The following is a 23,874-nucleotide window of genomic DNA, read 5'->3' as shown; positions in this document are numbered from 1 at the left end:
CTTCATTTTTAGATTGGAACCTATGGTTTAATCAAGATCATATAGTCAGGGCCAGAATCTAGATCTTTGAACCCCAGGTTAGGGATTTTTGTAGTATATTGTGCTGCCTCCAAAATCAATTTTAGCTATTTTGTAATCCTGTACACGTAACCATTTAACTAATCATTTCACTGTAATTAAGTTTCTTATATGTGTGTCCATTTTAGGCTTATACCTGAATGTGTGATTAGATTAAAAACTTCTCTTATTACAAAATTCACTATAGTTTTGGGAACATTGATTTCTAATAAATATTAAGTATAATCAGGTCCCTGATATTGATATCAAAAGGTGAAAGGAAAGGCATTTTAGACAGAGTTTCTTCTTTGTGACCCTTAGTTGTTGAAAGGGACAAAGAATATTAGGTATTTTAACTCCAAAAATATTAGAGATCTTTAAGTGAGTTGCAAAGGGCTATTGTTATCAAATATAGAAGAATTCAAATATGTAGAAAACAAATGTTCTCATTTTCTCATCTAAACAGTGATAGAAATTAGACAAACAATTATACTCTAGCTTAAGAGATGTTTCTTTGATCTTTATGACATAGTTTAGATTTAGACCATAGAAATGTTATTGTTAGTGTTTCATCTCTGGTTTAAAGACTTGAATTTCTAAAATCCACCTGTATTGCAACTGAAGGGAATTACTGAGGCATCATAGAAGTATATTGTACCAATTATACAATTTTTATTGTTGGATATGATTTTTTTTAAAATTATGTCTTTATGGTTTTTGTAACAGTTCCACAGAAGAACATATTTTAAATTACCTGTTATATCTCTCCAGAAGTTACCATTTTTATTGATGAACACATTTCAGTCATTTCTTTGTGCATTTATAGAGAAGGCTGTGTAAACAGACATGAAATGACTGAGGAGAGATTGATGCATGATATGTACAACTTACCCTCAAATATTGTGTGTATCTTCAAAAAAAGGAGATATTCTGTTTTGTGTGTATTTCCTAAGAAAGAGGGTAAAGTTGTCCCTTGGTATAGGTGGGGGATTGTTTCCAGGACCCACCACGGGTACCAAAATCCACAGATGCTTGCAGATGCTCAAGTCCCTTCTATGAAGCAGCATAGTATTTGCATATAACCTTCACATATCTTCCTGTATACTTTAAATCATCTCTAGATTACTTATAATACCTAATACAATGTAAATGTTATGTAAATAATTGTAAATATAATGTAAATGACATGTAAATAGTTGCTGGCTTGGAGCAAATTCCAGTTTTGCTTTTTGGAACTTTCTGGATTTTTTTTTTTTTTTTTTTTTTAATGTTTTCGAGTCCTGGTTGGTTGAATCCACAGATGCGGAACCTGCAGATACAGAGTCAACTGTACCCTCTTTTATTACCACAATACAGTTGTCAGGTGGTGATTTTTCTAAAGAAGGGCTTTTCCCTTCTCTCCTAACCCCCTTCACTTTTAGATTATTACTCTGAGCTCATGGACTCTTTATTCAGTGTTTTTTGTTTTGTTTTGTTTTGTTTTTGATGCTCAGTGTCCCAGAATTTACCGGTGGGAGCCCCTCAAGGTGGCTTCTGTGTCCTGTTGATATGTCCGTATCAGTTTGTGAGTACTTGTTTTTTTTTTGGCACAAAAAGATGTTCCAGGCTCACTTTGTACTTTTCCTGTCCTAGACCTGGAATCAGCTATTTCTCTTAAGAAGGCTTAGCTCCTTGTGGTGGGGAATGGTATTTGGAAACCAAAATCTGAGTGCTAGCTGTGCTCATTGCTAATGGGGTAGCCATTGCTTCAAGACCTTTTAATAAAAAAAGCTCAGCAAAAATTTTTTTAATAAATCATGAGTTCATGTTAATACCTCGGTTTAAATTCCACACACCAGTATTTTTTGTACCTTTTTCAGTTTCATATTCTGATAATTAAATATTGCCAGATCCCCTTCATAGGGCTTGTACTACTTTGCATCCAAATTCAGCAACGTATGAGAGCACCTGTGTTGCCACATCCTTACCAGCAGATACGGTATTATCAAGCTTTTGACTTTTGCCAAACTGAAATGTAAGAAATCGCATCTCCAAGTAATTTTGATTTGAATTTCTCTCATGAGTGAACCTACACGTTTTTTTCATGTTTAAGGACTAATTGGGTATCTTTGTGTGTATACTATCTTTAGCCCATATTTCTACCTTTTTTGGGGTCTTCTTTTCCTTAATTTTTGGAATTCTTTGTATATTTGGGAGCTTATCTTCCTAAGGTATAAAGAACTCTAAAATTTATTTTTAAAAGAAAATTCTTTTAAAACCTTTATGGTTACTTGTTACCAATATTTTCTTCGAGTTCGTCATTTGTCTTTCATCTTGGCTTATAGTGTATGTGTGCTTAATTTTTATTTTTTAATTTATTTTATTTTTGGCCGTGCGTCAGGTCTTAGTTGCGGCAGATGGGATCTTCGTTGAGGCATGCATTATCTTCCGTTGCGGTGCATGGTCTCTTCCTTGTGGTGCATGGGCTTCTCTCTAGTTGTGGTGCACAGGCTTAGTTGCCCTGCGGCATGTGGGATCTTAGTTCCCCGACCACGGTTCGAACCCGCGTCCCCTGCATTGGAAGGTGGATTCTTAACCACTGGACCACCAGGAAAGTCCCTATTTGTGCTTATTAATTTTTAAAAATCTGTGATATTTCCTTCACACAAAGAAAACATCCTTTTTTTTTTTTTTTAATTGCATCTGGGTTTTTGTCATGGTATGTTAAAAAGCTTTTCTCCTCATTCAGGTTTTAAATGCATTGCATTCACACATGTTTTCTTCTAGTACTTATGGTTTCCATTTTTACAATTAGAGCTCTTATCCATTTGGAGTTTTCCTGGTTGAAGGTATGAGGTGTGGATACAATTTAATCTTTTATCCAAACAGCTATCCAGTTGTTTGGATATCCATTTGGCCTTTCTACTTTGTTTCTAGACTTTCTATTCTCTTCAGCTGGTCCGAACCTAGTATCTGGTCCGGATTTGTTTTTTGGCTGCACCATGTGGCATCTTAGTTCCCCAACCAGGGATCAAACCCACACCCCCTGCATTGGGAGCGTGAAGTCTTAACCACTGGACTGCCAGGGAAGTCGCAGAATATTTTGTATAAAAGTACACTGCATACTGCGTATTTCAGCCATCTATAGCACTGTCACAGTTGCTCGGCTCAGGAGGCCCTCTAAACACCCCTTTTGATGTGTAGGATTATGGGTAGGCTTGCTGCAGAGTTGTCTCCGAGCCAACCTTCTCCTCTGGTGGTCCTGGAGGAAGGCACTGATCAAAAGTACTTTCCATCCGAACTTGTCAGGAAATCCAAAACACCCCCATTTTTACAAGTTTTATTTTGTTGCCTTTCCTTCAGAACTGTATTATGAAATAATACCTTAAATTTAATTTCAAAAGTAAACAAAATAAGTGTGAAAAGCACCTAACATCGTACCTAAAACAGACAAAACAAAACAGACAAAACAAAACAGACATTCAGCACATAATTGTTGACTGGTCCTAGCAAATATTGTGTTTGATCCCTAATAAATGAGGGGGCAACAGTGAAGTAAGCTGTTGGCAGCATCTGGAAGTGGGCAAATCTGGGATTGGCTGCTGTTGAACTTGGCAGTGGTGACGGTGAGTAAGATGACAAATATCTGAGAGGCAGTCAGGGCGCTGGCTCGAAACTGGGACTAGGCAGATGTCAAGAGATAAGATTGCATGGAACAACGGTTCTTGGAGAGAAAACACTTGCTGTTCTTTATCTTCTGGACTCCTACCCATTCACTTCTTAAGGCTCTGAACCTTCTGGTCTTTTTTTCTGGTTAGTGGGGGAAAAGGCAGTATAAATCCACATGTTCATGCAAAGTACTGAAAAAAAAACTTCTATACTTCCCAGTATTAGACTACCGTGAAATAGGTACATTCAGCTAACTAGGTTTTTAAGTCATGCCAGGTAAAGTTATTCTTTCTGTGATTGTTACTAGTTCTAACTAGTAACTGCTGTTTTCTGCTCTCATATGGTAACTGCTGTTACATAACTACTGATTCTGCTCTGCTATGTAACTACCCTGCTTTGTGACTGCTAACCTAAGCCCTTCTACCAGTCTCTCCTGATCACTCATCTTGGAAGATTTCTTCATCTCCTGGGCACATGTAACTCTTAGAATCGGTTCTATCTATTTAATATTTATCCTATACTGTCTTCTTTTAAAGAATATTTAAAAGAATTAAATAAAATCACCTATAATCCTACTGTCAGAGACAAATCCTGTTAACATTCTGGTATATATATATATTTTTTTTTTTCTTTTTTTTTTTTCTGGTATATATTTTTCTAGTCCTTTTTTTTCTCCTAAGTGTATGATTTTATGGAGTTGAGATTGTACTGTATATATAATATCTTATTTTTTCTCCTTAACTTTATCATAAACCATTTGTAAATAGTATTTTAAAAGTTATATAATATTTCATGGAGTGGGTTGTGATTTACTTAGATATTCTTTTTCATGCCTATTTTTCTCATTAGTCAAATTAGATCATGATTTTGCCAAGGGAAATCAATCACTATGATATCATCCCCCCTTCCTGACTCTAATGCCTGTAGAGCATATTATATATGTAGATGATTAATAAATATTTTGGCTTGCTTCTCTCTTTTCGGTCTAAATGTTATAGGAACTCTTTGCTATAGGGGATCCAAAAAGTATTACTTGTAGCTGATGTAGAGTTATTGCATCACCAAGTCTTCCCATTTAGAAAAAGGGACCCTGGGGGTGCTATGAATCCTCTGAAATTCTATGAAAAGTATTTTGAGTGAGCATTTGTGCTTTTTCCTATAGTTTTCACTAGAATCTTGAAGGACTCTTTATCTACCAAAAAGCCACTGATTCCATGACCGTAGCCCATCTGGAGACAGATCCATTTACTAAACTTATCTGAAATCTGAGATACTGTATTTCACCTTTTGTTCTTCTTGGTTTTCAGGAAGGGATGAGACCATGCAGCCTGCAAGACCATCTTTCCTTGAATACTTTGAACAAAAAGAAAAGGAAAATCAAATCAACAGCTTTGGCAAGAGCGTCCCTGGCCCACTGAAGAACTCTTCAGATTGGAAAGTTCCACAGGATGGAGACTATGAGTTCGTAAGTAGACTTGGAAGCAGATGGTCATGTCTGCGGGGGAAAGTTGTTTGAAATATCACACATCCAATTCTGTCATTTCACTGCAAGTGCAAAGTGCTTGAGCATTTTATTGTGCAGCTCACAGCTCCTCTAAATGCGCCTGGCGGCAGCTCCTGGACTGAGGGCCTCAGGAGTCTGAGACAACATTTTGACTGACCTTTGAGCTGTTCCGAGGGCCCCCGATTAATTACTGGCGTCTTTTTTGCTTTAATAATTATTTATTCACTTGCCATTTTTACTTTTGTTGAATTTGAATTTGTTAATGGTAAAAGAAATATTTAGTCATCCAGTGAAGATGCACTGTCTTTACTAGTTTATCTGGGATTGTGATTTTATATTTAAGAATTAGACTGGAGGGCAGTTAGTGCTATTTTGTAGTGTCTTTGTTGTTTGGCTAACCATTATCCTAATTTCAGTCTCTCTGAGAGGATTATTCTGAATTTTGTCCGAGGCTGAATATTAAATCATTCCAGAGTTTCATAGGAAAAACAGGGTGTGTATTTCCTCTTTCTGCTGTGGAACGTTCTCCCTCAACCACAGACACTTGTTAATGTTCACAGAGATTTAATGTGTAGAGGCAGTAAAAAAAAAATGTGCAAAAAAAAGTAAGCTAAGGAGTCTGCATTCCTTTTCTAGAAAATGATTTTCTCTTTAGGAGTATTTAATTTTTACATTCTTAAATTCTGTCATAATTCTGTTGTTTATAAGAACTTAGTTTGCACATTAGATTTGGATTTGGGGAGGCTTTCTAGTCCTGGCTTTCTCCTATCCTACTGACCGGTCTAGAGGAAATGATGTCATTCTTCCATAACATAGTTTCTGCTTTTGTAGAGTAGCAAGAATGTCATAGTTTATACAACTAATGATAGAGATCTTTTGAGGACCAGAATAACTCACCTGAGGTTATTTAACCGATTAGTCCCTGAACCCATGTTAGGACCCAGGTTCATTTGTTTTATCATCTCTTTGTTCACTCATTTATTTATTAGCTCTTTGAGTGCCAGTATGTGCTTGACAGTCTTCTAGGGATATAGTAGTGAACAGAACAGTCAAAAACTCATCCCTCTTGGAGGTTTCATTTTAGAAGAAGGAAAATAAGGAAGTAAAATATTTAGTGTGTCAGATAGTGGTAAGTGTTGTAGAAAGTATGAAGCAGGAAAAGATTGGTGGGGAAGGGAAGGAGAAAAGGAGAGGGAGAGGGAGGGAGTGTGTGTGTAAATTTGTAGCAATTTAAAATAATGAGTTAAGGAAGTTCTCATTGGTAAGAAGATGAGAGAGTGAACTTTGTGACTCTCCAGAGAAAGAGCTTTTCAGGCAGCTGGAATAACAAATGTAAAGGTCCTGAGGCAGGAACTTGCTTAGTGTGTTTGCAGAACAGTGAAGTGAATAGTATGTTTGGAATGGCATCAAGGGGGAAATGAGATCAGCGATGTAATGGGGAGTCAGACGACGGACGTTAGGGCTTTTGTGTTAATAATAAGGACTTCAGCTTTTACTCTGAGTGAGATGGAAAGCTACTGGCAAGATGTGACTTGATCCTACTTATGTTTTGAAACATTATATTGGTTGCTATATTAATGTACTACAGGAAGACTAGATTTTGTGAACACAGGTGTAGTGTTGTTACCTACTATACAGAAGGGGCCAAATATGGGGCACGTCTGCTGCCATTCCTCTCTTCTAGGTCTTTGGCATTCATATTTTCCACTGAGTCAGGATTCAGCTTCAGAATCCTTCTTAACACAGTGTTCCAGACTGACGCTGTTAATCAGAGTAGACTCAGAGATTTGAATCTTCATGTTTGCGATTCCATGTTGCCTCTGTAGTTGTCGTGGACATCTTTGTAAGGACTGATTTTCTCAGTTTAGTGAGTCTTTAGGTAAAGATGAAACAACTTCTGGGTACCAAATCACATCACCATTGTGATAGAATGCTTAAGAATCCTCAAATCTGTATTCCCAGGTCTAGTTAATGATCCTGAGATTCCAGTCACTTTAAGCTAATCATTAATTTGGGATCAGCAGTTCCAGTGTTTGAAGAATTCACTTCTCTCTGCCATAGCCTTCCCATACTAAGATCATTGCCAGAGAACTTATTTTGATAGGCAAGCTACTTATGCAAAGGGGCTTTAGTAGGTCTTTAGAGAGAGAGCTTTTTATTTGGGAAGGAGATGGCTGTTGGAGGGAGTGGGCCCACGAGCATGGTGACTAGGTTAGCACATTGCCCAACCTGTATTATTCCTGGCTGGTGCAGGAGAAAGGTCCTGAGACTTATCAGAGGTTATAAACTGGCATCATCCAGCCCACACACCTCTTTTGTGTGTCCTACACAGTGTTTAAAAGTTTTAAATTAGTTGCCTGTGTTTAAAAATTGAGAGCTTCTACATGAAATGTCGGAACTCCAGCTTATTTTGAAAACTTGGAAGATCTGACCATAAAAGACCTACATTTTTGGTTGATGGTTGTCTGGAGCTGAGTAGCAGCTGCCCTCTTCGGGTCTGACCTCTCTGGCTCTCTTCAAGATCTGATCTACTTCATTCACTTGTATTAAGTATCTAACCTGTCTGGCATTTTTAGGACATTTGATCTGGGGACTCGTGCTCTAAATCATTTGGATTCGTATATGTCCACAGTGTGTCTGAGCCAACCCATCCTGACATATAAAATTTTATTCTAATTTTACCTTGAAAATTTCAGGAGAATTTATTTTAAAATTCTCTTTTAAGAGAATTTCAAGCTAAACAATGAAAGACAATTGAGGTGGAGTATATATGAGCTACTACACCAAAAAGTTCCAAAGAGCAGATGAAAACTATTTTTAATGCCTTGATATTCTTGCTGTATCACCTTCATCCCAAATCAAGCATTTAAAATAATTTCTCAAATAGTGTTTCCCAAAGTGTGATCCCCAGGCCAGCAGTGTCAGCATCACCTGGAAACCTGTTGGAAATGGTTTCTCAGGCCCCACCCGAGACACACTAACTCAGAATCTCTGGAGACAGTGCCCGGTAATCTGAGTTTTAACCTACCTTATGCATGATCCTAACCTGCTAAATTCATATAAATTTCTTCTTTCTTTCCTGTTAGGTACTATAGAAATTCCAAAATCACATGTATTCATATTTTATTAACATTGCATGACTTTAAAATTTCCTTTTTACTCCCCTTTTGAGTCTCCTGTACTCTTATTGGAGGTACCAAAGCAGTACCTAAAATCAGGAGAATGTACATTTGAAAGTGACATCTGGCATAGAAAGAACCAGTTTGTTGAGTGAAGAAAGTGTTCTGAGTAACCTCACTAAGCTTAAAGAAGGATGTGTGTCAGACTAGCCGTCCTGTTCTCCCCAACCGTCTCTTAGAGAGAGACTTTCTGATTTCCCAGCGGGCAGTATTTAGTTATAAAGAAGATATTCTCTTTATTCCTGTGAAGGCAATTGCTATTTTGAAATGAAATTTTTTGCCCAAAATGGCAAATGGGAAGTAATTAAATCATCAACAGTGGCAGAACTTGATACTGACAAAAAACTTCATATTTTCATCTGAAACTGAATTCTTGTTGCATTTCTAAAATTGAATTGCCTTATTTGCCAAATTGAAAAAGCAACAAAGATTTCCTTTAATTTTTGACGTATATTAAAGTGTAAATAAAAAGTGCTTGAAAATGCAATATTCTCTCCAATTAGTATTTCATAGTCTATAAACAGATGCATTTTTGGAAATGAATGTTGCTTTTATGAGAATTCAAACCCTCCCATTTTGCCATCGTAAAGCCACAAAAAGCTGTCAACTTAAACCCAGTTTGGCTCATAGATCTTCCAAAAACACACTGTACTATTTTCGTCTAAGAAGGCTTAGTACCAAGAGGGTGAACAAGACAGACAAGACCCAGGCTCTCCTGGAGTTGACTGTGGTGAGGGAAACAGACATTAAGTCAGGTAATATACCAGTTCAGGTAATAGTGGCTATTTAAAAAAAAAGCACAGTAAGAGATAGTGTGAGAGAAGGCCTTGCCGAGAGATGGGACATTCAGCAAGACCTGAATAAAGAGGGGAAGCCAGGCACGGGAAGGTGGAGGGAAGAAGTACAAAGTCTGAAGCAGGACACGGTGAGTGTGTATAAGGAACAGAATGACACACAGGGTAGCAGTCCATCATAAACACATCAGTAATCACAATACACGCGAGTGCATTAAAATCACCTGTTGAATGATGGAGACTCTGGATAAAAATAACAGTCGAAATTCAGCTAAATACTGTTTATAAGAGATATAGCTAAAATAAAATATCACCAAAAAGTTTATAACAGAGGAATGGAAAAAGATACGCTGGGCAAATATTCCTAAAAGAAAGTCGGTGAAACAATATTAATATCAGATAAGATAGAATCCAAGACAAGGGAACATTACCTGGGAAAGGGGCATATTTTAAGTTGCTAAAAGGTGTGCTTGATCCAGAGGACAAAAGTCATGAACCTATACAAAGCATATATATTTATACAAAACCAATAGAAATACAAGGAGCAATGAGAAAACTGCAGTCATAGTTGATGGCTTACATATTCTTCTCTCAAAATTTGACATTTCAATTAGACAAAAAACCAAAACTAACACAATTAACAAGGTTGATAAAACAGAAAATAGGAACACTTTTCAAATATTCGTGAAAATTTTAAAATATATATGGAATATTCACAAAATTTGACTATGTTTTAAAGTGCTTGAAAAAAATCTCAGTACAGAAGTCATCCAGGCCACATTCACCAACTATAATAAAAAGTTGGAAATTAACAAGAATAAAGTAGCCAAAGCCACTTTATTACACTTGGAAATGTAAAAGTATATTTCTAAATAATTCTTGCTTTAAAGATAAAATCAAAACAGAAATTATAAAATGTTGAGAAATGAATTATAAGAACCGTACAAAATCCAGATCACTGTCATTTAAACCTGTGGGATGAAGCAAAAATGGTATTCATAGGAAGATTTATAGCCTTAATTGTATTTTCTTTTTAGAATACAAGAAAGATTGTAAATAAGACAAAAATAAAGATAAAAGTAGAATTTAATGAAATAGAAAACAAACAAAATTTGGGTCGGTAAAACCAAAAGTTGGTTCTTTGAAAGGAACCAACATTTGGCAGATTTGATCAAATTAAAAAGGGAGAAGATACCAAAAACTATAGTAGAGGAAAGGGGAGAGAATGTTACTAGAGATAGAACAATGTAAGAATGGGAAGAGAATATTATTGTTTAAAATTTTATATCATTATATTTGAAAACCTAGATAACTAGATGTTTAAACATTATACCATAGTTCGTTCCTGTATGGAAGTGTAATTGCATAAAAATACCCAAGATACTTTAGAAAAAGAAGACAATGAGGTTGGATTTATATGTACAACACCACAATAACGAAAGCATTGCAATATTGCCAGAAGAAAACATAGATCAATGGTAAGAGGATAGAGCTGAGAAATATACCTGTGTATATTATAGGAATTTATTATATAATAATGATAAAATGCAGAATAATGCAAGCTGTGTGATACCATTTGTGTAAATTTTTTAAAAACCGCAAACCATACTACATATTTCTGTTATGTACACATGCAACTGTATAGATAAAAAAGATAGGATATAAAACTACTTGGTAAGAGTCACTGCCTTTGAGGAGAAGAACTTCAGTTTTAACTGTTTTTAAAGTGGGAATGTATTACTATATTAACATATTGCTCACTTGAATTTAAAAAAAAATGGAGTGAGATATGTTTTTTAAAAATTCTATCAATACTTAGATTTCCTTGGTTTTAGTCTAAATGGAATTAGCCAGAGCTTCTGCAGACCTAGATGAACCACAGTACTTTTCAATCTTACTAACTTTGCAGGGATTGCTGATTATCAGCTCTTGGTATATTAGGTTTTGGAGTAAGTTCCCTATTTATTCAAATAAAGTTGTCTCCAGATTTCTTATGACTTATTCTTTAAAAAGAGTTGGTAATAGCTGGCCCCCACTTACTAATTCAGTCTCTATACACTGAAGTCCTCTACGTGTGAATAGCCAAGACTGTAAGATCCTTGACGGCTGGGATTTTTACTCATCTCTGTATTCCTAACACCTTGCAATTGCCTAGCTTATCGTTAGTACATGCTTTTCAATTAAACTCAGAGGCAGTCTCTGAATTAATTCAACATATTTAGTCACTACCCTGAGAAAGTACATAGCGTAGCAGAAAAGACAATCAAATAATTTTGATACCTTGTGCTAATAATAGCTTACATTTATTGAGAACTTACTTTGTGCCAGGCATTGGTGTAAGATTCTTTAAGTATATTAGCTCAGTCCTTATAACCATCCCAGGAGGTAGGCAATATTACTGCCATTTTATGGATGAGAACACTGAGGCTTAAAGGGAGTAAGTACTTGAATAAAGTTATACAGATAGTAAGTGGCACAGCAGGGATTTGGCTCCAGAGCCTAGCCTCTTAACCACCTACACTTTATGGCCTCTCTCTAGGCTATTCTGGTAAATTCTGTCCATAAAGTACATATAAAAACGTGTAGTAGGAGCCCAGAAGAGGGAGCAAGAACTTCAGTAAAAAGAACCCCAGGGGAGGCATCAAGAAGTCTCATTTGAAGTGTATTTTGGGTTTTTTTGTTTGTTTTTTTTTTTTTAATTTATTTAATTAATTAATTAATTTATTTTTGGCTGCGTGCGTTGGGTCTTTGTTGCTGTGCACGCGGGCTTTCTCTAGTTGCAGCGAGCGGGGGCTACTCTTGGTTGCAGTGCACAGGCTTCTCATTGCGGTGGCTTCTCTTGTTGCGGAGCACGGGCTCTAGGCGTGCAGGCTACAGTAGTTGTGGCACGCGGGCTCAGTAGTTGTGGCTCACGGGCTCTAGAGCGCAGGCTCAGTAGTTGTGGCGCATGGGCTTAGTTGCTCCGCAGCATGTGGGATCTTCCTGGACCAGGGCTCAAACCCGTGTCCCCTGCATTGGCAGGCAGATTCTCAACCACTGCGCCACCAGGGAAGCCCTTGAAGTGTGTTTTGAAAGATGAATAGGAATTCTCGAGCTAGAGAAGGAGGGAAAGGACATTGTAGGCACAGAGACAGAGAGAGGGAAGTGTGTGTGTGGAGGCATTAAGGGGTGTGGAATGGCCAGGAAGTCCTAAGTAATGGTGTTTGGAATGTAGGGGTATGGGTGTGCGAGGAAGGGGGGAGGGGGCGATGGTGAGCCCTTCAGGTGAAGTAAATTAGTGCCCAGTGTGCCCTTATTTTTTGGGGGGAAATATTTAGTACCCTTTTAGATTTTTCCTTGATGTATCAGAGAAATTAAAAATAGAATCCTAATGCAGCACAAAGAGCTAAGCTAACATCTCCCTGAAGTTGTGTGATAATGGGTCCAATCAAGATATAAAACCACCGAACTGTTAGTTCAAAATTAATTTGATAAAAGTAACAGAACCTGAACAAGATTGATTGTTTGGGTTGCGTGGATAGTTAAAAGCCATTCAGATGGCTTTTTGTGGTAGGGAAGGATAAACTTTAGCACTGAGTTTTTCCCTGGAGGGAAAAAGCCTATGATTTTATGAGACTTTATCGTAACCATTCTTTCCTAGATCAGGGCTCCAAACAGAGATTTATTTGGGTTTTTATTATGAAGCTTTACTGAATTGTCAGGACATAGTCAATTACTCATTTTTTATTAGATGGCACTTTTTGCTTTTGGCTGTACACTTCAGAAAGTAGACATTTGGTGGGAGATGAGAATTATTGCTACCTTATTTATAATTTAAACTCACGATTGATATGGTGGCAGAAATGTTTTATTTACTCATGTTTACATTAATACTCTTAAGGGTGCATCTTATGCTTTCAGGGAACACAAGTATCTACAACTTGAAACTTTATCTGCCATTTTGTAGAAACAAAAGAAACACTCCCCAAACGTCTGTCTTTGATTTTATTGTCCATTTATTTCAAGATGAGTTTTAAAAATGCATATCCTTAAATATCCCAGCCTCCATTAGTAAGATAGAATGTAATGAATTTCCCATCACTCAGCTATAACAATCATCAACTCATGACTATTCTTATTTTATCTGATCCTCCTCTTCTACTGTTTACCACTCCTACCACATGGTGATTCTGAAGCAAATCCCAGGCATATTTCATTTTAAATATTTCCATACATACCTATAAAAGAGTAAAGATCCCTTTAAAAAACCATAACCACAATACCATCATCATACCTTTAAAAATTAAGAATAATAATTCTTTAATGCCATAAAATACCTTGTCGATGTTCAGTTTTCCCCAGTCATCTCATGCTATTTTCTCATTTGCTTTCTGATTTTAGATATTGCTTTTTATTGTTTCACTTTATAATTATACAAACTAATTTGTTCCAAAGGCAAACTACAAAACAGTTATTCAGATTTGGCTTCTGTCCCTATTCCGTCTACTTTGTTTCCTCCTTTTTTGTTGTTTCATTTTGGTTATATGTATACAGTCATCCCTCAGCATCCGTGGGGGATTGGTTCCAGGAGCTGCAACATATGGCAAAATCGGAGGATGCTGAAGTCCCGTAGTTGGCCCTCTGTATCCATGAGTTCTGCATCTGTGGATTCAGCCAACTGTGGATGATCTGTGGAGGGCCAACTGTATACAAATACATGTATGTTTATACTCCCACTCATAGATAAGAAGTGTGCTATACACACTTTAATCTGCCTTTCTGTTTTCACTTAACTGTATGTCCTAGGAATCACTCCACAGCAATATATAGGGATAGTCATTACTTTTTTTCCTGATGCTTAGTATTCTGTTGTGAATATGTACAGTAGTTTATTCAGCCAGTCCTCTGTTGATAGACAAGCGGGTTGTTTGTAGTGGTTTTAAGGTTGATCACTTCATAAACCTATTCATAAACAGAGTTTGAAACTTTTTATAATTGCTACCTTTGTTTTTTAACGTAGCTATATCCTTTCAGTTTTGAGAAGCAAGTTACATACTTTAAGTCTCTGTAGCTTTTTTTTTTTCTTTTTTGTAGCTATGTTGTCTTTTGTTTCACTAGCAATGAGTAGATTGATTCAGTGGCATCCCTCTGCTACAATCTGGTGCTGGTTATATAAACTAACTAGGCTCTGATTTAGTCATAACTCCTGTGTCACAGGAGTGTGTGTAATCAATGTCCCCGCAAACATTGTTAGATGCTCCAGGTATCAAAATGTTGCCAGGTTGGTATTAAGAACCAAAAGAATCCCTGGAGGCCTGGGATTCCTAATTGCTGTAATCAGAACCTGAAATTTCTTAAGTTTGAATCTCATTACAACTGAAGCCAGATTTGGGTCAGTTACTTTAATTTTGCTAAATTTGAAGTCAGAAAAGAAAAAGAAAAACAACTCTAAGTTTAGTATTATTTACTCTTCATCAATCAGAAGCTTCCAAACATTTTGAAATGTAAATTAGTTATTAATGTAGAAAGCAGAGTTTTCCATTTTCAGTTGAGGTGAGTGTAAATTATTTTTCTTACTGCTGAATCCACAGCCATGACATTGAATAGTGGTCTCATTTACCTAGACCTATCTTTTTTCACTCTTCTTCCTTTGAGCTGTCAGATCCTTTCTTCAGTCTTTCTTCTTCCCTTCCCCTCCCTTTTTTTTTCTCACACGGACTCTCGGCAGGTCAGTAATCTATATTCCTGGGACATGAAATGTTGAGAAGACAGGGAAAAGGTTTATGCCAATTTTCTCACCCCCATCCAAAGGCAGGATCTCTATTAGAGTTTTGAAAGTAGTATTTGCTTTTGTAGCCTAGTACCTTTGAAAGAAAAAAGGTGATGTAGGATTCTTTTCATTCCTCGAGATGTAGTACTTATATCATTTCCCTCCCCAAATGTCACCATATTTACTTAAAAATCCCGATGCTTCATCACTCAAGCGAAGTACAACAGAATTGAGCATCTTTTGTCTTTGATGACATGTTCACTCCAAGCACCAATAATTCTGAATGGAAGGCATGTCTCTTTTTCTTTCTTCATCTCACTATTGGAGTTCGATGCTTATGTTACTGAGATTTTGAGCTGCCAGTGTAAGGAAGAAGAGGTATTGAGAAGGTGATTCAGTGAAGAGAAGGCTGATCGATGGTAATTTATTGTATTGTAAAGTCACAACTCATTGTGTGTATTGATTGTTCTCTACATCCAAGTTTTTGGAAAGGAAAATATGAGATTTCACATTTATTTAGAGAGTCTTATAAGGTTGCAGTTGGGTCTATTTCTAAGGAAATATATTATGCCTATGTGTACTAAGTGACTACTATTTTGGTTGAGGTGGTATCTATGCCTGGGTAGTTTAGATCACTACAGTCAGACTATTAGGTTTCTCATCCTGACTTTACCATTTATTGAGTATTTTAGGGCCAGTTTCTTCTCTCTGTGCCTCAGTTTCCTCACGGTAAAATGGAGATAATATTGCTACCTATAGGATAGATTTTGTGTGTGAGTGAGAATTAAGTGTGGTAATGCATATAAAGTGCCTTCAACATAATAGGCATTTCATAAATGTTAACTTCCTTCTCTTTCCCTCCCTTCTCCCTTCCTTTCTTGAAACACCGTTGATGAAGTAAATTTCAGTAACCTAAACCCCTTTCCCCACTGATTTGCCATTGACTTTCATTATAAAACCAGAGATACATTCCCGAAGAAAACTTGCTCCCAAAGAGACTGATTTAAAACTGCTCTAAAAGAAAGGAATCAGAACTATTACCAGCTGGAAATTGATTACCCAAAGTGGTCATGGGTATCATTTTTAGAACTTCTCAGTGCTTTCTTTTTTTTATTATTTTATTTATTTATTTTACATCTTTATTGGAGTATAATTGCTTTACAGTGTGGTGTTAGTTTCTGCTGTATAACAAAGTGAATCAGCTATATGTATACATATATCCCCATATCCCCTCCCTCTTGGCCTCCCTCTTGCGTCTCCCTCCCTATCCCACCCCTCTAGGTGGTCACAAAGCACCGAGTTGATCTCCCTGTGCTATGCAGCTGCTTCCCACTAGTTATCTATTTTACATTTGGTAGTGTATATACTCAGTGCTTTCTTGCTTTCCCTTACTACTCTGTTCCATATGGTTTTCCTTTGTACCCACCCCTCATTTCATAAACTATTAACATCACTGATATTTTTCAAATCGCACTGACTACTTCCACTGCAGCACACACTTTTCACCAATAGATGCCACCCTCTCACTTCTTGTGTGCCCAGCTTCCTGGGTAGGATAATTTCCTTGTGATACAGAGAGGTTGCCAGCTGTGTAAAATTGATGATAACATTCCTTCATCAACCTGAAAGTTGGACATTCCTTGAAAATAGGTGTACCTTGTAACTTAGACCAGTAGAATGAACATCAAATTATGTCAGAAGAGGGTTGAACGGCCCTGGCTTTAGCTGGGAGCTGGGATGAGTGACTTTTCTCTTTCAGGTTTGTGGTATGTAAAAATCAAGCATGATTCCGACTGTCCTGCTTTTCCTCCATGGTTAGAGGAAGGATCAAATGAAACGTCAGTTGGGGTTATTTGAACCAAGTTTATTTTTAGAACGATGATAGAATTCTATTAGCTGAGGATTGTAAAGCTGTTTATGTTTGCTTTTGGTTCATTGTGTATTAGTATTGTTGCTTATTTTATTATTATTTTACTTTTTATTTTACCTTTGTAAAAAAAAGAATTAGATCTTTGAACAAGAACCGATAATCCAGAGACAAGGCCAAAGGAGCTGTTAAGCCCAGACTTCTGGAATGCGTCTTATTTGCTGATGACAGTAATATCATCACATTAGGTTAATACAACATTTAATATAGTTAAAGGTGCATTCATATTTTCCTCTTTAACTTGGTGATTCTTACAGTGTACCTGTGAGAGGGGCAAGAGGAGGGTCTTATCCCGTTTATAGTTTGAGGATCTGAAATCCAGACATAAAAAGGCAACTTTCCTACTTTAATGCCAGAATCAAGTCTAGAACCCAAATCCCCAGGTTGCTTCCTGTCTCTGTTAACTCTTGGGTATTTTCTCACAGGAAAAGCAAAACAAACTGATTGTGAGCTCCAGTGACATACTAGATACTTATTTAACTTTACAAAGCAGGTGAAAGAATCTTCTTTCCAAAAATACGTGATGGGGGTTCTAGTGACCAGGAAGAATGGTTTCAGGTTTATCGAGTCTTAATGGGAATTTTGTAGTATTAGAAGAGTATTTATTATTGACTCGAATGATTTTTTTCATGCTTGTTCAGAACACAATGTAGATTGACAGGCTTTGCATTTCATCAGTTATTTACATGAGTAATTCCCCTTGTCGGAACAATGTAATTTTTACCTTCTTTTGATGTTTTTTATTATTTACTTTGTAACCGTGGGTTTTACAGTAATTGTGATGTTGTTCAAGAAATGTCATGCTCACTCTAAAAAGGCATTATTATTTTAAGAACACTTTGAGTTTTGACCAAATATAACCTCTGTGAAAACAAAGGTATCAATTGTAGGAGTCTTAATGGCTACAGCAAACACTTGATATGCCCTCTGGTGATATCTCTGTCACAAAGTGCCTATCGGTCTCATTCAGGCACTTATTCCCGAATTTTTCCCCCCTCATACCCTGTTACCTATTCAATATTAGCTTTTCTGTAAATTTACTTTTCTTACCTTAGTGGTAGACATTGAATATTTTTAGTAATCTTTTTTATTAATTTTTAAAAAAAATTTATACAATTTTTAAAGGTTCTACTCCATTTACAGTTATTAGAAAATATTGGCTGTATTCCCTGTGTTTTACAACACATCCTTGTAGCCTGTCTTACACCCAGATACTTTGTACCTCCCACTCCAGTAATCTTCATATTGGTTGCTCGTTATCTTGTCTTCTTTTCCCTCCCACCTTCTGTATTTATTTTCTTCTTATTACTTTTGTGTGTGTGATAAGAACTCTTTATTAACATAAGAGCTACCCTACTGGCAAATTTTTAAGTATATACAATACAGGATTGTTTGCTGTAGGCACCGTGCAGCATGGTAGATCTCTAAGACTTATTCATCTTGTATACCTGAACTTGGTACCCTCTGACTAATACCTCCCCATTTCCCCATTTGTCTTATTTTAAATTTTACTGGCAGGGACACTTGCTCTTTTCAAGTTGTAGAATTTGAGAAGAACTGATGAAAATAGCAGTTACTGGGTGCTAATCGTGTGTTGGGTTCCTGCAGAAGTCTTGTCCCATTTGCCTCTCACAGCATCCTGGCGCAGAAGCTCCCACTCGTTGACAGAGAGGCTCAGAGACTCTGACTTATGGGTACCCGCCCGCCCATCCCTCCACGGCACATGATTCACGGGTGACGAAGCTAGGCTTTCGATTTAAGTTTTCTGATGTCAAGACCATAGTTTTTCTCAGAATAACACGCTTCTGTGGTGAGAAGTGTCACACACGTGCTGATGGTGAGTGATCATCTGATTCAGGGGCTGAATTGTCTTTCTCTGAGGGGCCCAGCACTTGGCAAATTGCTGTGGTACACAGGTACTCAGAATGTGTCATCTGATTACGTTGTTCGAACCCATTGTGCCTTCTCTGACAACCTTTCCAAATCTCTTCATATTTTTTTCCTGTAATATCCATTCATCCGTGTGTATAGGAGCATGTTAATCACCTTGTAAAATTGTTAGATGTGAAATTTAAGTTTTGTTCCCCTTCTGTAGTACGTGTTAGTAGAAAACATTGATTGGAACAGCAATGTTGGGAAACCCCTAGATCAGAGTTGGATGAAGAATGTAAAGCGTCTAGCAAAGTGCCTGGCGTTCCTGCTCTATTATTAATATGTTGGTTCCTTTCAGAGCAACAGCTTAGATATCATTAAAGAGAGCAGTGGGCTGGCAATCAGATCTCGGCTCTGATAGTAACTAGCTTTGTGTCCTTACGCAAGCCACCTAATCTTTCTGGGGCTCTCGTTTTTTCGTCTACTAAGTAAAAGTGAGATGAAAAAGTCTTCAAGAGCCCTCAAGGTCTCTCGGCCTTTGTTCACTGATCTTTAAAATGGAGACGATGCATACCTGTCAAAGGGTTTATTTGGGCCGGAAAGAGATAGCCTGTGTAAAGCACATAAAAGATGCTCAGCGTATGGAAGTTTTTTTTCCCCCTGTCCTTTTACAATGTGGGGAGGTGCTCTGGACACCCCAGAGACCAAAATGAGCACAGGAGGCAGGATAACATGCTGACCAAGAGCCAGACACACCTGGATTCAGTCCTGGCTTCACTGTTGACGGGATCTGTAACTCTAGGCCAGTCCCTTAACCTAGAATGAAGATACTAATCATACTTACCTCAGGCTTATTGAGAAGATTAAATTAGAAAAGGCTTTTAAAGTGTTTAACAGAGTGCCTGACCCATAGTAGGCATTTGGTAAATTTTATACTCGTGTGTAAGACTTAGGTGGGAGAGATGAACTACCAGGGCAAAAGAGTTAAAAATAACGAGGTAGGTTGCCCCAGACGAGAGACTGCGGCAGGAGGCAAGCCCAAAGCTCATTTCACAGCTCTGTCGAGGGCCCTGCTGCGGCGGCTCCCCCCTCCTAGCTAAATGGTGTTTGCTTCAAAGTATTTATTTAACACCTGAAATGAGCTTAATTCTGTTGAGGCTTTCTTGTTCATGGGGTTTAAATATCAAACTTACTGATTCCTACAGACGTTGTGTGTTTTCTCTGATGAGATTTCTTCCCTTCTGTGCCTACCTGGGAGCTGTAGGACCTGGAAAGTTCTCACATCTGTGTTCTTTTTCAAAACAGTTTTGATCCGGATGGGTGTGCTTGTTGGTATAAAATAGCTCGTGTGTGTGCGTGTGTGAAAGAGAGAGAGAGAAAGAGAAAATGAGATGAGAAAGACGCAAGACAGACCAATAGAGAGCCATATCTGGGAGCCATCACCTGTCGAGTGCTCCTGCTTGTATAGCTGAATTCGCATTGCGCACATCGGATTAGAGGGTGGCCAGCTGCTGGAAGAAGAGCAAACTCGTGTCTACTTTATAGACCCACCAGTCACTTCCATTTGCTCTTTACTTAGCACAGTCATAGTAAAGAGTATTCTAGGATTTTGTAGCCTTCAAATACGGATGTATCCCTTTAAAAATCTTATCTATATTCCTTTTTTAAAAACTAGACTTTTTATTTTGAGATAACTGTAGATTCACATGTAGTTGTAAGAAATAATACAGAGAGATCCTGTGTACTCTATACCCAGTTGCCCCATTGGTAACATCTTGCAAAATCGTAGCATAGTTTCACAACCAGGATATTGACTTTCATCCATCAAGAGTGAAAGAACAGTTCCATCACCACAAGGATTCCTCCTGTTGGCTTTTATAGGTACACTCTCCCACCCCATTTCCTAACACGTGGCAATGACAAATCTGTTCTCCATTTGATGTATCTGAGAGTTTAAAAAATCTTGGGGGAGCAGTGTTTAAAATGAAATAAATCAAGGAATTGGCTGTCTTCTCCCAAGTGTTATTATTCCCAGATACGGCAGGACCAAGCATAAAGTTGTTTTCACTGGGAAGAAATGTTCCATACCAGATTCAGGTGGACATTTTCTAGTTTTGACATGCTGCTGAGACTGTAATTATAAACTACAACCATTCTAGGATGGACTTAAACCAGTTCCTGGGATGAATTAAGATCTTGTGATAAAATACCATATATCATCTGTCACATTATCTGTGGCAACCCTTCTCTGTGCCAGATTGGTTAATGAGAGCAACAGCTGCCCAGAAGTTTATTGCTGAAGGAATGCTTAACAGTGGTACTGTGAACTCGGCACTTTATGCGAGAATTTTCAGAAATCGTGCTTGAGTTCCTGGTATTTGATCAGTTTTATGTACAGTTATATAGAAGGTATGTGATTCAGAGGATTTTGCTTTTTTTCATTCGCACGACCTCTCCTCCCATCTCAGTTTTTTTCTTGTGGAAAATGCAAATCCCACAGGATAAGCCTTATTCCCTGACTACTGGCCTTCCAGCCATCCGGGCCTTCCCCTTCTCCTGGCTACCTTCTGTACCTGGGCCTGTTCAGTGAGGCGGAATGGCCGTAGCCTCAAGGAAACGTGTAGACTAGATGACCTTTAAGGTTTTGTCTGATCCTGGGAGCCAGTGATGCTGCATCAATGAACTCTTTTGTAGCTCCTCCAGTGTGACGGGTAGGTGAGCATCCCGCATTCACAGTGAGGGGAGAGACCAGGCTGTAGTATGTACCCTGTGGCTGTGGATTACACGTCTAACCCTAAGGGGCCATGGGGACTGGGGAAGGGAGAGCCAGTTTGGCTGTGGCACACATAATTTTTACAATTTGAATTACTGAAAAGGGTCTGAGCTCTCCAGTTCACCACGGATTGCACCACTTCCTGTTTCCCTGTATCAAAACTGGCCCACTGGGCTTCCCTGGTGGCGCAGTGGTTGAGAATCCGCCTGCCAATGCAGGCGACACGGGTTCGAGCCCTGGTCTGGGAAGATCCCACGTGCCGCGGAGCGACTGGGCCCGTGAGCCGCAATTACTGAGCCTGCGCGTCTGGAGCTTGTGCTCCGCAACGAAAGGCCGCGATAGTGAGAGGCCCGCGCACCGCGATGAAGAGTGGCCCCCACTCGCCGTAACTAGAGAAAGCCCTCGTGCAGAAATGAAGACCCAACACAGCCATAATAATAAATAAATAAATAAACAAATACTTTAAAAAAAAAAAAAAAAAAAACTGGCCCACTGAGCTCATTTTCCTTGCCTGTGCCGGCCCCTAAAAAACAGCTGCGTTCATGACCTCTGATTTAAGCAGTCCCCAGATCGTGGACCTTTAGGTGGCTTCCGGCTTTTTAATATTAAACATTGTTTTAATGAACCACCTTTGCACAAGACATATGTCCTTAGAGTTAATCCCTGCAAGTAGAACACTTGGGTCAAACTTTATAAATTTAAGATTGTGATACCGATGGTCAAATCCCCCTGTTGTTTTGGTGTCTGGATTGTCAGTTTGTGTTATTTATCTAATTATCCTTGGAATTCTTATTTTCCTATTGATTTCAAAGAGTTCTTCATATATCAAGTGAGATTATGAACCTTTAAACATATACAATAAAGATATTTTCCTAGTTTTTAAAAACTTTATATAAGGTGTCTAACTGTCCAGGTATTTTTAGTTTTATGTGTTTTGATTTAGCAGCTTTTCCTTTATGGTTTCTGGAATTTAATTAATGCCATGTTTAGAAGTTTTTCAGATCCCAACATTATAAAAATATTAACCCTTACTTTCTTTTAGAATGTTTATTTTTTTCATTTTCATTATTTATCCTGTCTGGAATGTGTCTTGGTGTAAAGAGTAAGGTTGCGATCCAGCTTCATCTTTTTCTAAACAGCTAGCCAATTTTACTTCCAACCAATGATTTTTAATATACCTGGTGAATTTGGAATTACCAAAGCTTGAAGGCTTCTAATATTTAAAAGTGGCTTGTTTTTACAGATAGCAAGTTTCCACTTCAAACTTTGAGTTTAAATATTTTTCTGCTTTTACAACCTCTAGAAAGGAGCTGTGAACAGAACACCAGATTGGTTTTGGCATTAACTTTAAAGCATCTCAAATAGGCTGATTCTACAGAATTTGATCCAAAGCATTTCTATGTCTTGATGCTTCTTTTGCCAAGCAAAATTGATTATTTCTGACCAAAAGGCCTTCAGTGCTGGACTGAAAAAGGAGTCAGGGGGGTCCTCTTAGGCTGGTTGCAGGTTATATAATTTGGCATCAAGTAGAGTGCTTTTTCTTTTTCTCCTAAGTTTCCTTCTATTCTCTAGCCTCCAATGGTCAGTGTTTCTTGTTGCTGGGGACTTTATATTTGGGGGGCAAATTCAGACCCTCTCTAAGTCCTAGTAATTATAACTTTAAAATGCTTTTATTTTTTTCTTGGAAGTTTGATGAATAGGTATCTGAGGTCTTTCTATGACAATGATTCCCAGCTTTCTCTTGTATTGTAGAATTTAGCTGTGGGTTGAATTTCTTGTAATGGTATATTTTCACCTGCAATGATGATTCACTCTTTCACATCGGTTCTCTTTATAGCTTTAATTAGAAATGCTTTTAGTTCTTCTAGTTTGAAACTTACTTGAGTATCTTAGCGTCTTGGCAGGTTCCTCTTTTGTAGTCATATTCTCCTAAATTATGATAGTGTCTTTTAAAGATTTTATCATCGATGCTTGTTTTTAGGTTCACCTTGTAGGCAAAAAGGCAGATTCTGCTGCTGTGGTCGAAAGACAGTGTAGGTCTGGGTTAAAACCACCAGTCTTAGAGAAGAAAATTTCTTCTACGGTTCCACCACCCCCAGCAATAATCACAGTTCACATTTTAAAGTATTTGTTTCCATATTTCTTATACTTAAATTGTTGTACATAGCTGAGATCATTCTGTGTATATAATATGGCATCTTGATTTTTTTTCACTTATCAGACGTTTTCTCATATCATTAGAAACACCTGTAAAATTATCATTCTGATGGTTACATAATAGTCCATCATATCATGTTATTATATTATTTTTATTTTTGCTGCATTGGGTCTTTGTTGCTGTGTGTGGGCTTTCTCTAGTTGTGAGCAGGGG

General features: G+C 37.7%; 1 protein-coding gene across 4 annotated transcripts in view; it reads left to right on the top strand.

Annotated features, from left to right (window-relative positions):
• Positions 1–23,874, top strand: part of STK4 (serine/threonine kinase 4) — a 100,398-nt gene that overhangs the window by 56,208 nt on the left and 20,316 nt on the right. For 3 of the 4 annotated variants that reach the window (XM_082361755.1, XM_082361756.1, XM_082361757.1), the window contains exon 10: positions 5,013–5,170. In XM_082361755.1, coding sequence (XP_082217881.1) covers positions 5,013–5,170 — 158 coding nt within the window. Of the gene's footprint in view, positions 1–5,012; positions 5,171–18,493; positions 18,696–23,874 lie in introns of all 4 variants that reach the window. The other variant, XR_014235981.1, reaches the window with a different exon arrangement.

Source organism: Balaenoptera borealis (assembly GCF_965194805.1).
Source record: "Balaenoptera borealis genome assembly, chromosome: 16".
Classification (NCBI taxonomy): domain Eukaryota; kingdom Metazoa; phylum Chordata; class Mammalia; order Artiodactyla; family Balaenopteridae; genus Balaenoptera; species Balaenoptera borealis.
The sequence above is the reverse complement of the archived record's forward strand: the minus strand, read 5'-3'. Positions and strand labels throughout refer to the sequence as shown.